General features: G+C 40.7%; 1 protein-coding gene across 2 annotated transcripts in view; it reads left to right on the top strand.

Moving 5' to 3' along the window:
* RAD54L2 (RAD54 like 2) overlaps positions 1 to 13,628 on the top strand; it is a 67,910-nt gene that overhangs the window by 13,079 nt on the left and 41,203 nt on the right. For both annotated transcript variants that reach the window (XM_058844642.1, XM_058844640.1), the window contains exon 2: positions 7,996 to 8,202. In XM_058844642.1, the coding sequence (XP_058700625.1) occupies positions 8,052 to 8,202 (151 nt within the window). In that variant the 5' untranslated portion in view covers positions 7,996 to 8,051. The remainder of the gene's footprint in view (positions 1 to 7,995; positions 8,203 to 13,628) is intronic.

The following is a 13,628-nucleotide window of genomic DNA, read 5'->3' as shown; positions in this document are numbered from 1 at the left end:
CTCTTTTGGAAGTAAACTCCAGTATGTAGAGTGGTACACTCACAATTTTATAATTTTATATTATTGTATATAATATAATATACATATCATGAGACTCATAGCTCTATTTCTTTTGTGAAATAATATTTATTATCTCCATTGGGGTGACTTTTGTGTGTATCCAAGCGATCCCCTCAGCAGTGTGTTGGGTTATTTGTGCTCTGTGGGGAGAGGCAGTAAGCTGCATTCTTTTCCCTTTCAGGCCTTTCCTAACCATTGGGAAGTTTTCAGCCAGCATAGCACAACCAAAGTGCTTCCATTACTAAGGACACAGGCACAGGAGGCTCTTTCATCCAATTGCTTTCCATGTGAGCTCCCTGTGTGTTGTCAGTGTTACCAAAACAGATGTATTTGTGCCGGATAGGTAAGGATCAGTCTGTTTCATTTTGACTTGTTTAATAGGAAAGGCAAAAATCAACAGGTTTTGGTTACTTTGTTCTCAAAACTAGTAGAAAAGTGACACTTAAACATTAAGTTTTTCCAGCACTGTGCAATGTGGCAGGGAGGAAATGACTCTGAAAGAAGTTTATGACAGTTTTTAGTCCTTTAATGGATTTTTAATGCATGCTGGAATCCAATAAAAATTAGTTTAATGTCTGATTACTTGGCAGCAGATTGGGTCTAACATATGCTAATTGTTATATCACATGAGTTCAAAACTGTTTGTTTCCATTTCCTCCTACTTCAGGAATTTTTGGTTTTCCTCCTTCTTGTTTTCGCTCATGTTCAAATTTCTTTGGTAAACTGTAGGTGGCATAAGAAATACTTCCTCATCCCTGGTGTAATTATCATTGCTGGAGGTGGGGTAGGGAATAAAGAAGAACAAACTCTTGCGGAATTCTTCCTTTTTCTACAAACTACGTAAACCAGAATCTCAGATTTTAAATCCAGTTTTGAAGAGGGAGAAGGATGGGACATCAAAACCAAGCTCCCAGACCTCTGTGATTCTTTGTACTGAAATGCAGACCTGTGACCCAAGGCACAGTTAAGTTGTGTTTGCTTTGTGGTCTGGTGATGCCAGTGTGCAATGTGACTGGTGTCTGTCTCACACGGATGGGGGGCTGCCCTGGGCTGCTGCAGATGGGAAAGCTCAATTCCTGAGCAGGGACACAGCTGAGGGCAGTGAATCATCCCCCTGTGAGGAGATGGACTTCTCTGGATGGCAAAGAGAGATGAGTGTGTGGATGGGGTGATACTGAGAAAATAGGATAAAATTAGCCCTTTTAACATTTGGAAAACTTGCAATTCTCCTCATCCTGAAAGATGAAAACATTTTTTATGAATTATTCCAGTCTGTTTGTGGGGGATACCCTTCAAGGAGGTAAGCCATAATGTTAGCATATCTCAGTGACCAAAGCCACAGTTTGTCTTCAAAAAGTGGCAGTGACTGATCTTTCCTTGAGAGGGGAAAAGCTCTGTGTCTTTTTGCTCCTCTCTGTTCCACTGCTTCTGTTTATGGAATTTAATCTTGATTTATTACATAACTTCTTCTCTGGCACCTGTGTATGACAAGAGCTTAAATTCCAGGGGGATCTTCCAGTTATCTTTATCTTTCCTGCTTGGGAACTGGCTCACATCTTGACATAGTTTGGGTTTTCACAAAGAGAAGGCTTGGCACACCTCTCCCATGAGCTGACTTTTCAAACTTATCTTTTGGAATTTGAGAATGATTATCATTAATGCAAGGTAGGCAAGTCTTTCCCAAATTAATCTGCTGTATAAAATGTATTGAATGTAGTTTGGAATCCTGACACACTGTGCTCTGCCATTGAGTTTTGCCCACCATTTGAAATATTTTCTCAAGGTTTTACTCCTTACACAGGTTTTGGTTGTTTTTTCTATAGCTCTAGTAGCATGGGCAGAACATACAAAAACACTCAGAAGTGGTTTTTGTATTGAAATGCTGTTTGCTTTGAAAGAAACAGTGATCAGGGAAGGAGAGTTTCCTTTAGCACGTAATAAAGTGCTATTTATATCAAATTTGATGAAGTTAAAAGCATAGATGGAGATTCTGTCAAGTAAGATAATTTTTTTGTTATTTTGTGATGGTGTTGGTCCAGATGTAAGTAATTACTGGAAACAAAAGTGATCACATGCTTCTTGCCTCAGGTAGCCTGAACTATTATGCAGTAAAAAACAAACTGCTCTTCTGTGGTGGTCTTCACTGGTGAGGACATTTTGAGTACTTGAGAGAGTTGGCTTATGGATAGTCAGTTTCTTCTTTAATACAATTAAACAAAATTGCTTCTAGAAGCAATGCCTTAATGATTAGGCAAATAATTACACACATATCTATATATACATACATAAAAACACAAAAACATTCACCAATTTCTGCTGGCTGTGTCCAGAGGTGAAGAACCTCACAAAGTCTGTGGGGAAAGGAGTGTTGGCACCTTATGGAGAGTTCAGATTTTGTTTAAGGGTTACAAAAGGTTGTCACTGCTGGCAGTAGGGTGTTCCCACATCCCTCCTGAACTGCAGGAGAGAAGGACCCAGTGGCTGGGGGGCGGCTCCCACAGCAGGTGATGGATGCTCAGGTTGTGTAAGGAGCTGCAGATGCTGCCATTGACTCACACTGGCTCTTTTTGTTCCCATCGCAGTGGGAGCCAGGCCTTATGTAATGTTCATTGTCACATTCTCAGTGCCAGCACTGTCATGTCAGCAGAGGGGAAGGATTAGCTCTCCCTTTTCTTGCTTTATGGGTTGATTTTATGGGGTTTTTAAAGATTTTTTGGTTGGTTTTGTTATTTATTTTTTTCATTTCTCCCACCCTTTTTTGCAGCAGCTTTTGTTGTTTATGTTGTGAGGGAACAACCAGTTTCAGTCTGGTTTTAGTTTTGTGGTGCCTTTTAGGAGGGAGATTGTTAGCCTGGAGAGAATAAAAGAGCAGGTCCTGCAACTGTCTCAAAACTGATCTATGGATGTGTTTCTAAAAGCAGCCTGTTATTTTTTTCTCTCAGTTCTTGTTCCCCACAAATCACAGTGGGCTCCTTAATACTCACATCCAGTGTGGGTGAAGACTAGATCTATTGTCCAGTATTTCTGTGGAGTGGGGAGAAGCACACTTGCCTTCCTTGGAAGGGTGGTCCAGGACAAGCAGATGCTCCCCAATTTATGATTTCACAGGCTGCTTCTTTTTCCTTCAGTTTAATATTCCTGTGGAGAACACATCAGTTAAAGGGGATCAATGCCATTTAGTTTGTTTGTGATTTAAACAAGATGAAATGAAGGAGGAGAATTGTTTTCTTCCTTCCCAGCCAGCAGCGTGTGGCCACCAGTTAGCTGTGAGTCACAGCAGAGAAACTGCGTAGCTGGAGTCTCAACAGTCTCAGGCTGCAAAGGAAGAAAGGATTTAAATCATGAAGTAATCAATTAAGGATGGCTTTAATTGGAATTTGAGGGGAATAAGTTCCTTTTATTTATATAATTTTTCAGTAAACACTTCTTTGCTTTGTTTAAAGCCTATAGAGGCCTGCTGGACTAGTATAGTAAAACTGTTGCCTCGTTTTTGAAAGAAATATGTATCCTTTTAGGTGTTAATATGTTGCATAATGTAAATTAGAGAAATCATAGTGCTTATTCGAATCAAACTGTTCAAAACCACTGATCTCAGATTTATTTCTTACTAGATTTTTAAGTGGAACAGAAAAGTACTAATTGTTATTTTGCAATAACATTGCAAGTTACCTCTTGCAAACTGTTACATTTTGTCATAGAGAAGCTTAAGCTCATAGTTCCTTTACTCATGCAGTTGCATCCTTTATAGTAATGTTCTGCTAGATACTGAAGGCTGTCTATGAGGTACCAAAATGGTGCTAGTAGATGAAATTTCCCCCAAGGAACCAGCAGTTACCTTCATACACTTCCAGTCGGGAGCATTTGTGTGTGAGCTGAGGGTATTAAGAGGAATCTTATGGCCCTGACCAACCATTTTAGTCTTTTGCTGCCAAACAAAAAAGAAAAACATAAAAGGAAATTATTATTGCCATAAAACATGAGTGTGTAACAGACACCGAAGAACGTTATGCAGTACAGACTTAGAAATATCTGTTTTTATTAAACTGTCTGTGTGAATCATCTTTGTGATTTGCCAGGGAGCTTGATCCTGTTTCTATGGCCAGGCACCACAATGGCCAGTGTGAAGTCTTGGTTACAAAACCAGCTTTAAGGGACAAATCTTGATGAGTCCCAGATATTGGGCTTGGCTGGAGGTTGGAGAGGTGATGGAATCCTCTTTACTGTTCAGCACTGGGGCATTAGTGTTAAACCTGCCCTTTTTGAAGGGATTTGTATGGGATAGTTGTGTACTCAGGAGCATGTCCTGTGCCTAAATCACTTGTGTTGTAGTGGGAAAAGAGCTTCTGTAAAGTCACTTTGGCTTTTGTGGCTTTCTATAGATACAGGGGGAATCCTGCTCCTTTTCCTTGAGTGAGGAAGGACTCTATTCTGCCTTGTCCTGCATCCTTGCTTTTTTACTCAATAGTATTTATAATAACTAATTAAATAATGGTTTACTATTTACAGTGCTAGTGGATCCTCTGATGAAAGTGATGTACAGAAATGCCTTAAGTCCCCACATCCCCTGATGATTGCTGTTTCCCCTAAGAGTTTGGCACATGGAATACACAGCCCTGCTGGGAACAACTATTGTGTAGAATGGGAAGAGTTGCTTTCACATTTCTCTCTCAACTTTACATGTGAGAAGTGATTTTAAAGCTTTGCAGAGTGAAGGAAAAACATGAGGAGAACAGAAATGTGTCCAAATTCTCAAGGTTTCCTCATCTAGAAGTGGGCCTTCTTTCTCTGCAGGCTTGAGGAGGAGGCAGTCATCAGCACGTGGCATTTATGTACTATATGAAGTGTTCTACCTTAAAAAAGCAAAGCCCAGAAAACTTCAGAACTATTTTTATCTTTGTTGAAAGACAGGACATAATACATGAGTGAGGCTGTCTCGGATGTTAATTTGATGTGCAGTTGATTGCAGGGTTTAACTTCTGGGTAGGATAAACATGACAGCTCTTTCTTCCTCCCTGAGTAAGCAAGAGGAATTTTTCCAAGTGTTTCCCCCTAATATCACAGCCTGGTTTCTCAGCAGCCTCCCCACTGTTGAGGCACTGTGCTGGAGGGGTGGCTGGCTCTCTGCTGGAAGGGTGGTACAGAGGGTTTGATTTGGATTTCTGAGAGCTGTAACCCTCTTCAAGCACACATCCTGCTCGGGGCCAGCTTCTGGCCGATCCAGTGCGGCACTGGGAAGAGCCCAGTGGCAGATAATCAGTTTATCTCTCTCAGAGTGCCCTTCCTCCAGCAATGATTAAACATTGAGCAGTGTGCCTGCGTGTGCAAAGGCAGGAGATGGGGCAGGTTGGAATAACTCAGCCATAAAACAGGAGCGGCAGCCACAATCTGGCCCTGTTGTGTAATTCCCCTTGGTGGGAGGCTCTGAAGTGGGTCAGATCGGTGTGAGAAACGAGGGCAGGCTCTGGGCTGGGCACCAGGCAGGGTGCGAACCCTCCCGGGACCCGGCTCGGGCAGCGGCAGCGAGCCCAGCACAGGGAGGGAAGGGACAGAGATACACAGCGCGACAATAGGCACAGAGGAGTTAAACATCTTTGTTTCACTCAGCTCTGCAAGATTTAATTAAGTCTTTTCAAATGCTTGTGTTTAACTCTCCTGCATATGGCCGGGGCGGGTGTCAGGAGCTGGCTTATACAGAATGTGTGCTTACTGCTAAACAAAAATAAAGCTTAGATTCGAGCCCTTTTGTGCTCCTGTCTGAGGGAGAGCTGCTCTCCACTGGGTTTGATTTTATCTGTAGAAATACAAGGGCCCATATCCTTGCCTTTAAACAATTTTTAGAGAATGTTTTGTGTTTTGATTTGGGTTTTTTTTTATTTTAAAGTTCTGGGACACATGATGGAAGTTGAGAGGATGACACACAGGAGGATAGTGATGGGAGAAACTGTATCATTCTTTGACCTGGAGCATTCAGTGACATTACAGCACTTCTGCTTTTTCTGTTTGTGGAGGAGAGTTCATTGCTGCCATATTAGCAGTGTTTGTGTTTCTTTGGTTGGTTGCTTCTATGTAAAAGGAAAAATAAGCCACTGTTTTGAAATACACATGGACTTTAGCACAACATTTGTTAGGAAAAGCTTCTGATAATAAATAGCTTCGTGTCTGCAGCCCTTGACTGAAGTCATCAGACATCAGAAAACAAGGGATGCTGGAGGTTACCGTGTTGCAGCAGCCTGGCAGCAACTGGGCTTGTACCTGCCTACCAGCAGACCACAGAAGCTGAATTAATATCTTTGGCTTGTGGAAACTGGCACAGTTCCACTTGAGCTAATTCAGGTTTTGGCCTTTTCTGCCATCTGTTTGACTAAGCCAACTTACTTTGTGTGACACGTGTAATAGTGGAGGGACTTCAGTTGTCTCTGCCTGGTGGTAAAATGCTCCTGGGACTGAGTGGTGAAAGGATTCCTGTTCCAAAGCCAATCTCTGCACAGCCTTCTCCTCCCTGTGTTTACTTTCTTTCTGACAATCTTCAGTGTTATTGAGGAGCCAAGAGGGGCAGAGCAGGAGCTGATGACTTCAGCTGGAATAATTCAGCATACTCAACAGTTTGATTTTCAGCTCTGCTACAGGGGTGTTGTCTCTAACCTTCAGGTTTCTGAGTTAATCTGGTAACTGCTGAAACACAGCTGAAAATGAAATGTAAGTGTTACATGAAGTGAAATTTTAAGTGTTTATAGATATTTGAACTGTCTTATCTGTTTAGAAGTTTGGGGTTTAGTATTTTTTTTGTTTTTAAGTGGCTGATTAGTTCTCAAACATTTTATAGTTTACAGTGGAAATGTGGTATAAGTAGGGGGCAGTGGGAAGTGAGTGATGAGGAAATGTTGCCTTCGTCTTTCTTTAAAGCTTTTGGAGAATGTGTGGGTAGTAATTCCTCTGTAGCTTGATCTTTGAATGCATCCTTTGCTTATGTTCCTTAAGATCAAGATGACTTCTTTATTTTCCTTTCTTGGTTGTGTTTCTTTTCATCCATCTTACACAGCTCCTTTAGGATCATTCTGTGTGTATGGAAGAGGAGTGCTCAGGAGTACTCATCACTGTCCAGAAGTGAGAGTGCACGATCTGAACAGATAAATTGGTAACTTTGTGATTGCCTTGGTCCTCTCTTCAGGCTTTATTTTTGTGTTCTACCACAACTTCTGCTGTGATGCAGTGGAGTGGTGTAACAGAAGTTATGCACAGCCAGCCCCAGTTCTTGTCCTTGAGAGAAAGGAAACACAAATTTTGTCTGATCCATCCTTCTTTTGTGTTTACTATTCTTCCTGCCCTGTTTTACAAAGGAAGTTCAACGTTTTGAACTGGATCTTTGTTGTCTCCTGCCCAAATTATGAAGATAACACTGGTTTTGCTGTGTGGCTGGATCAGACAGTTCAGCTAGGCTGTGGTGAGGAGCTGGGTGACCTTTGTAGTGGGTACAGCTGAGGCAGGAGGGGGTTTCTGTCCCTGACCCTCATCTGCACAATGTGATGGTGTTTGCAGGGATCAGGGTAACGGGTATCCAGAGGGGATGCTGACACTGGTCCTTTTTTGTATGCTTCCTGTTTGGATGGTAGTGTTCTGAGATTGTTCATATAATTTATTAAGTTTTGCATCTCTGAATAATCAGGCATTGATACCAGGAATCTTCCTGCTGTGTGCATGTCAGGGATACCAAAGAGAATGGAGATTCTTCAGTGCTGGGCCTCTGCCATTATGATCCATTTTTTATGGCATGTGTTTTCTACAGAGGATTTTGTGCTTTGTCTGGTATCTAAGTCTCTTATTTAAAAGGCTGATTTGGTTTTTTCCTTTGGAGCAATAGTGCTGCTCTGATGTTGAGCCTTGAGGCTCAAAGGTTGGGATTTGCTGGGCTCACCTACCTCTTTTGTGTCCTTCCAGGGCTGCCTCACGGTAGAACATGAGCAGGTAATGCACAAGGAGCACCACTGGGAATCATGTCAGACGAGTCAATCTCAGGGAGTGATCCGGACCTGGACCCGGACTTGGAGCAGGAGGATATGGAAGAGGAGGAGGAGGAAGATGAGGAGGAGGCGATGGAGGAGGACAATGATGGGGATGATGAGGAGGACTTACTTGATGAAAGTGGTGAGTGAATGGGATTGGGAATATACATTGTTACAGAAAACTGGCTGTCACCCCTTGGGAGATGGTGTAAGGGTTAGGATTTGTCCAGCTCTTGGTAGGGAGAAGTCTTTATGTGGCTGTTTAGTTTAAATAGATATTTAATGTATGTTAAATATGGTCTCCTGGCCAAAAAATATTTCCATCATGAAAACAAGCCACAAGTATAAATTGTAAGTAGGATAGAATTTTTTAAATAGCTTGAAATTTTGGGGAAGCAACTATATAAAGAAGTAAATAAGTCTATTTACAATTACTTGTATTATTTAAAAGATGTGGTGAAAAGAAATATATGTATTTCTTTTATATAATATATGTAAAATATACATTATATATAATAAATAAAAAATCTTTTATATAATATATTTATTTCTTATCATTGGCTTGCCCCATACATAAACAATTTGATGGATGCTATGGGCAATTATTGCTTATTCACAGTAATAATCTTTAACAGCTGGAAAATATTGTTTTCTACCAGCATACAGGTTGGGTTCTCCTTTGTTTGTTTCACAGTATGAAAGATGGAAGTGCTAAGTAAGTTGTCACCTTCTGTCCTCACCTAGTTCCAGCTGCCCTACTCTCCTCTTCAGGAGAGAGGCAATTTAGGTCAGGGCTAAGACAGGTGTTTGTTGGCCTGTGGTGTGCGGGTTACATTTGAATGTTACTAGATAACAGTTCTGGGTCACAGCATGATCCTGGAAATGTTTGTTGGTCCAGAAGGGCTGATGTTCTAGGGCACGTAGACAGGGATGCAGAGCTCAGGTGGGAATTTCCCATGCTGAATTTGCCATCAAACTCTTTGTATCACAAAACTGTAGCCAGAGCCTAAGGGGATGCTCTATTTGCTTCCTTTAAAATTGCAATTTTTAATAACTTCAAAGGGTATACAGGTATTTGAATACACCTACCTAAACCAACTGAGAGTAGTCTTCCTTTTCTTAGCATAAAATGTGTTAAAAACAGAGACTTCTCTCTTCTTCTAGTTACTGAAGAATTTTTGGCTTCAAAATAAATTGTTGTCCTCAAGTGTTGTTTGTTTTGTTGTTATATTCTTTCAGCCATGTGCTACTTGAAGATGCTGTTTTGGTTTTAAATGCTTTTATAAAAACGTTTACACAAAAAAAAAAAATGTATTCCTCTTTTTTGTATTCACATGATGGCTTTTTCTAATGAGAAAGTAGCAGAAATGGAAGTGTTAGTTCAGGTAAGAAACAAGGGAATTCCCAATAGCAACACAGATAAGAGTTACAAGGTCACAGATTACTGTCTCAGGCTGGTGATGATGATGTCACTTTGTTCACAGGACCCTGCAGCCAGTGGAGTAGGAGGAAGTGTGACGTGGTTGCCAAACTTTGATTAACAGAAGGGAGTGTCTGTACGTCACATTCAATTGGGTCATTCCCCATGGATATTTTATCATAGATTTATGTACTTTATCATCAACATCTATATTATTGTGAGTGAATACTCACAGTTATCTGTCAGGATTGTTCTTTCCAAAGCAAACAAGATCAATGTAGGTGTACAGAACATTGTGAAATGCTAATGACAGCTATATATTTTCATGTTAAAACACACTAGAAACATGTTCATGTTTTATATTTTTGTAGCGACTAATTAAAAATGAATTTTAACAAATGCAGAAAATAATAAGGAACAGTAAAAAGAATTTACATAAAACTAATATAAAATATTTTTTGTGGTTGTTCATTAGGTACAAGGGAAAACTCCCATGAGCTGAGCAAAGCTAGATTGCCTCTGAGGTTTCAGATTGTTCAGCTTTAATTCTGTCTGCCACAATATCAGAATGCTTTCTGGGAGCTTAGATGTATAATTATCTTCTGTGGAGGTGTCCAGTCTGCTTTTCCTGATATCTCCTAACAGCTACACACTGCCTCCAAAATGTCATTTGGCATCTGTATCACCTTAGATCTAATATAAACCAGTCTCCTGCTCTTTAGTCTATGAAGTATAACCAACTTCAGAATTAAGTGGTTCATTTTATTTTGCCAATCTGATGTTTGTAGTCCTGTTGCTTTGTAGACTAACCTCATTCATAAATATATTTGGAACAGACAGTTTTATTCATAAGAAGGGATGCAGTGCTCTGATGTTTATATTATGAAGCTTTTAAAAAGCTTAATTTTAATAATTTCTGTTAAAACTTTGTTCTCCCTATTCCCAGCTGTGCTGTTCTCCTCCCCTCCTGGTATGGTGGTTGTTCTGATCCCACTGGGGATCCTCAGGGATCTTTCCCTTGGGCATGGGCTCATGCATATTTGTAGCACTACAAGCTTTAGATGATTATTAATCCTTCACTGCTATTTCCTTGGAAGGGTGACAGGCTGCATAAACATTTTCTCCAAACTGAAACTGGTTACTTGTTTTAAATAATAGTGATTATATCAATTACAAAACTAATATTTTTGCAGTTTGCTTGCAAACTAGTGGCTTTGTTTAGTATGTCCATGTACTGATAGCGGCTCAAATAACTTAAGAACTCTCCAGTGTTAATGTAATGTTATCCACACTTGGTGGTGGTCGATAGTATCATCTCAGACTTAGCAGTGACTTGTGTTTTGCACATTTAACCTGCATTTGTCTTTCTGATACATGTTGTGTGTGGAGCTGATCCTCGTGTGTAGTTTCAGTTTCACAGTCCTCTAGGAGTTCTTTTTACATTCTGGTACTTGAGTGCTATCTTCAGTTTTGGTACATTTTTCTCATTTCTGCTCAGTTTTGTTTGCATTTAGTATAGGCTGTCCTGCAGGTGGTCTAGAGTTTAGTTTGTACTTGTACGGTACAGGCTTTCAGTGTCAAAGAACACAGCTCTTCAACCTTTGCCCCTGCCCTCAAGGAAACAAAAAAGCAAGAAAAGCTAGTTTTCTAAATATTTCTGAGTAAGTGAAAGCTAATAACCACATGGCTTACATCCTTTATCCATATTTTCAGTGGTGGCCAGTTAATGAACCTGAGCATCATGTGTAGGAGCTCTTACAGCTTTAGTATTTTTTTTCAGAAAGTGCTCCTTCCAGAACATACCTATTCTGACACTCACAGCCCCTTCCCCAGCTGCCAGACTGCACACCCATCCCAGCAGCACGCTTCAGTCCTAGCCAGAGGCTGCCACTGCTTTTCCAGCCTTGTCATCCCTGCCCACTTCATCTGTTTTCTCATCACTTGTGGGTTGCAGCACCTGTTTTATCATGTTTGATTTTGTGATAGCAATGCGTGACTGCTAGGAACTTTTTTCCTTAACTCCTTCAATCGTTTTCACTAGAAATGTGATGTACTGATGACTGTAGAGATAAAGGGCTGTTTCAAGTCCTGCACTTTTTCTCTGATCCTGGTTGTTGCTCAGGGCTGTGTGGGACTCCATAGGAATAAAATCTAATTTGAGCAAAGAGGAAACAAACCTCCAATATGGATTTTACAGATAATTTCAAATGCATGGACCGTTTATACCTCAGAGCTTTCCCCAGGAAAGCTGTTGAGTGTTTGAATGAATCCCACTGAACTGTTCTGTTTTTCCACTTTGGGAATGTCTCTGGATTATTCTGACTGATGTCTCTGGAATTCATTATCTCATATTTATGCATATTGCTGTAATTCTGCTATTAATAGTGATGGCAAGTTGCTTGTTCCCTTACCTCTGAGTATATGGGTTAAACACTTTATTTAAGTGCAGTTTGGGATAAAAGTGGTTTCTCAGTTCTCTCAAAGATGTCTTAATGAGTGTAAGCATTCAGACACTGTCATTAAAGGCTCTTAGTTGTGTTTGCATTGCAAGGTGCATGGTACAGCATGGTTGGAATTGGTGCTTTTAGGGTAAACAGTTTTCCAGTAGTGCTGCAATTTTTACTCTACAAAGATACCAAGCAATCCCAAATAATAACAGATGATACTGTTGTGATAAGACAAACTCCATGGAATTGGCCTTGTCTCCTGCCCTGTGTTGTGCACTTTTTCTCCTTTCCTGTCCCCTCTTTTCTTTCCCAGGACTGGGAATGTGCAAGCTCTGTGGCATCTCTGTTTGACTACTGAAGAACTGAAGGAGCTCCTTCTTCCCAGCTCAGACTCATACTGTTCCTCCTACTGCCTGACAAAGTGCTGGAGCAAACCAACACTGGTTTGTGTGGGGTTTTGTGGACATACAGGCTCTTAAAGAGGAGTGAATGAGAAGCACGGTTGGTTGGTTGGTGGTACAGAATGGCAGGTCCAGGAGTGGAGGACACATGGGTGTAGTGATGTTTTGCACTGCAGCTCCTTGGTAGGGTGAGGTCATGAGGAAATCTCGGAACATCTAAAAGATTGGCACATGAGGTGAGGGAGGGGGTGAGACCCTTTTTCTCACCCTAGCCTCTTAAAACTGTGCTCATCCTGCTTATGACATTTGATAGCTCAAACAGAGCTACCTTTCCTTTCTGCAGCACAATCCACAATGTATTACAGTAGCTGCTGTCTGCTTGGACTTGAGCTGCCACTTGGTACTTACAGTTTTGAGCTTCTCCCCTTGATACCAAGGCAAGAATTCTTGATTTCAGATGGCAGCCACAGCTGATCCAAGCTTGAAAAGATCTTTGCTTCCCTTGAACCCTCACTAGAGGAGAGCCTGTTCATTTAAAGGGGTCCTGCTTGACCAGCTTTTCCTACAATTTTCACTTGTTTTTTGGAGGAAAAATATTGGCATGAAATTATAGCAAGTATGGATTTTATTTAATATGGTGCTCTTTGTGCATCTTCATTGTGGGGTGCAATTACATTGAAAAGGAAATCAATTTGTAGCTGCCTGGGCAATTTCTTTGTCTAATCTGATGAGAAAAATTAGTAGTTAACACCATAATTACTAGAAAGTTCATTAGCACCTGGAGTTATTAAAGCTGAAATTATTTTGAAAATCTGTTTTTAAAGTCGTGTGGAAGTGTGGGTTAATACTTCTTTGAATGATACATGAATGCATTCTTGAGGTACAGAGATCTGCTGCTCATCTTGGAGATGGTGTTATTCAAGTGCTTCCCACCCCAAAGCATTCTGTCTTTTCTTCTCCCCAACAAAGTGCTGGAACAAAACAAAAGTGGGGTGTGTGGGAGTCCCCAGCTGGATGTGTGTGGTTGGGAACAGAGCAACTTTCTGTCCTTACAAAAGAGAGTAAAGTCTTTGGTATGAATCTGTTAATTTTGTAGGCTCCTCCTCCTCCTCAAATATGTGAGTTTTTGCTTTTTGACTGTAGTTATTGTTATAAATTAGGTCATGTTATACTTACCTGTATGAAACTGAGAGAGAGGCAGAGTATGGAGACAGTCTCCTATCTTGCTAAATGATATTGTATTCTGTATCATTTTATATCCAGATTTAGAAAGGCCCATCCTGCTAGAGATAAAAAGGAG

Source organism: Poecile atricapillus, chromosome 9, assembly GCF_030490865.1.
Source record: "Poecile atricapillus isolate bPoeAtr1 chromosome 9, bPoeAtr1.hap1, whole genome shotgun sequence".
In the NCBI taxonomy this organism is placed as follows: Eukaryota; Metazoa; Chordata; class Aves; order Passeriformes; family Paridae; genus Poecile; species Poecile atricapillus.
This window is presented reverse-complemented; position numbering and strand designations above follow the sequence as displayed.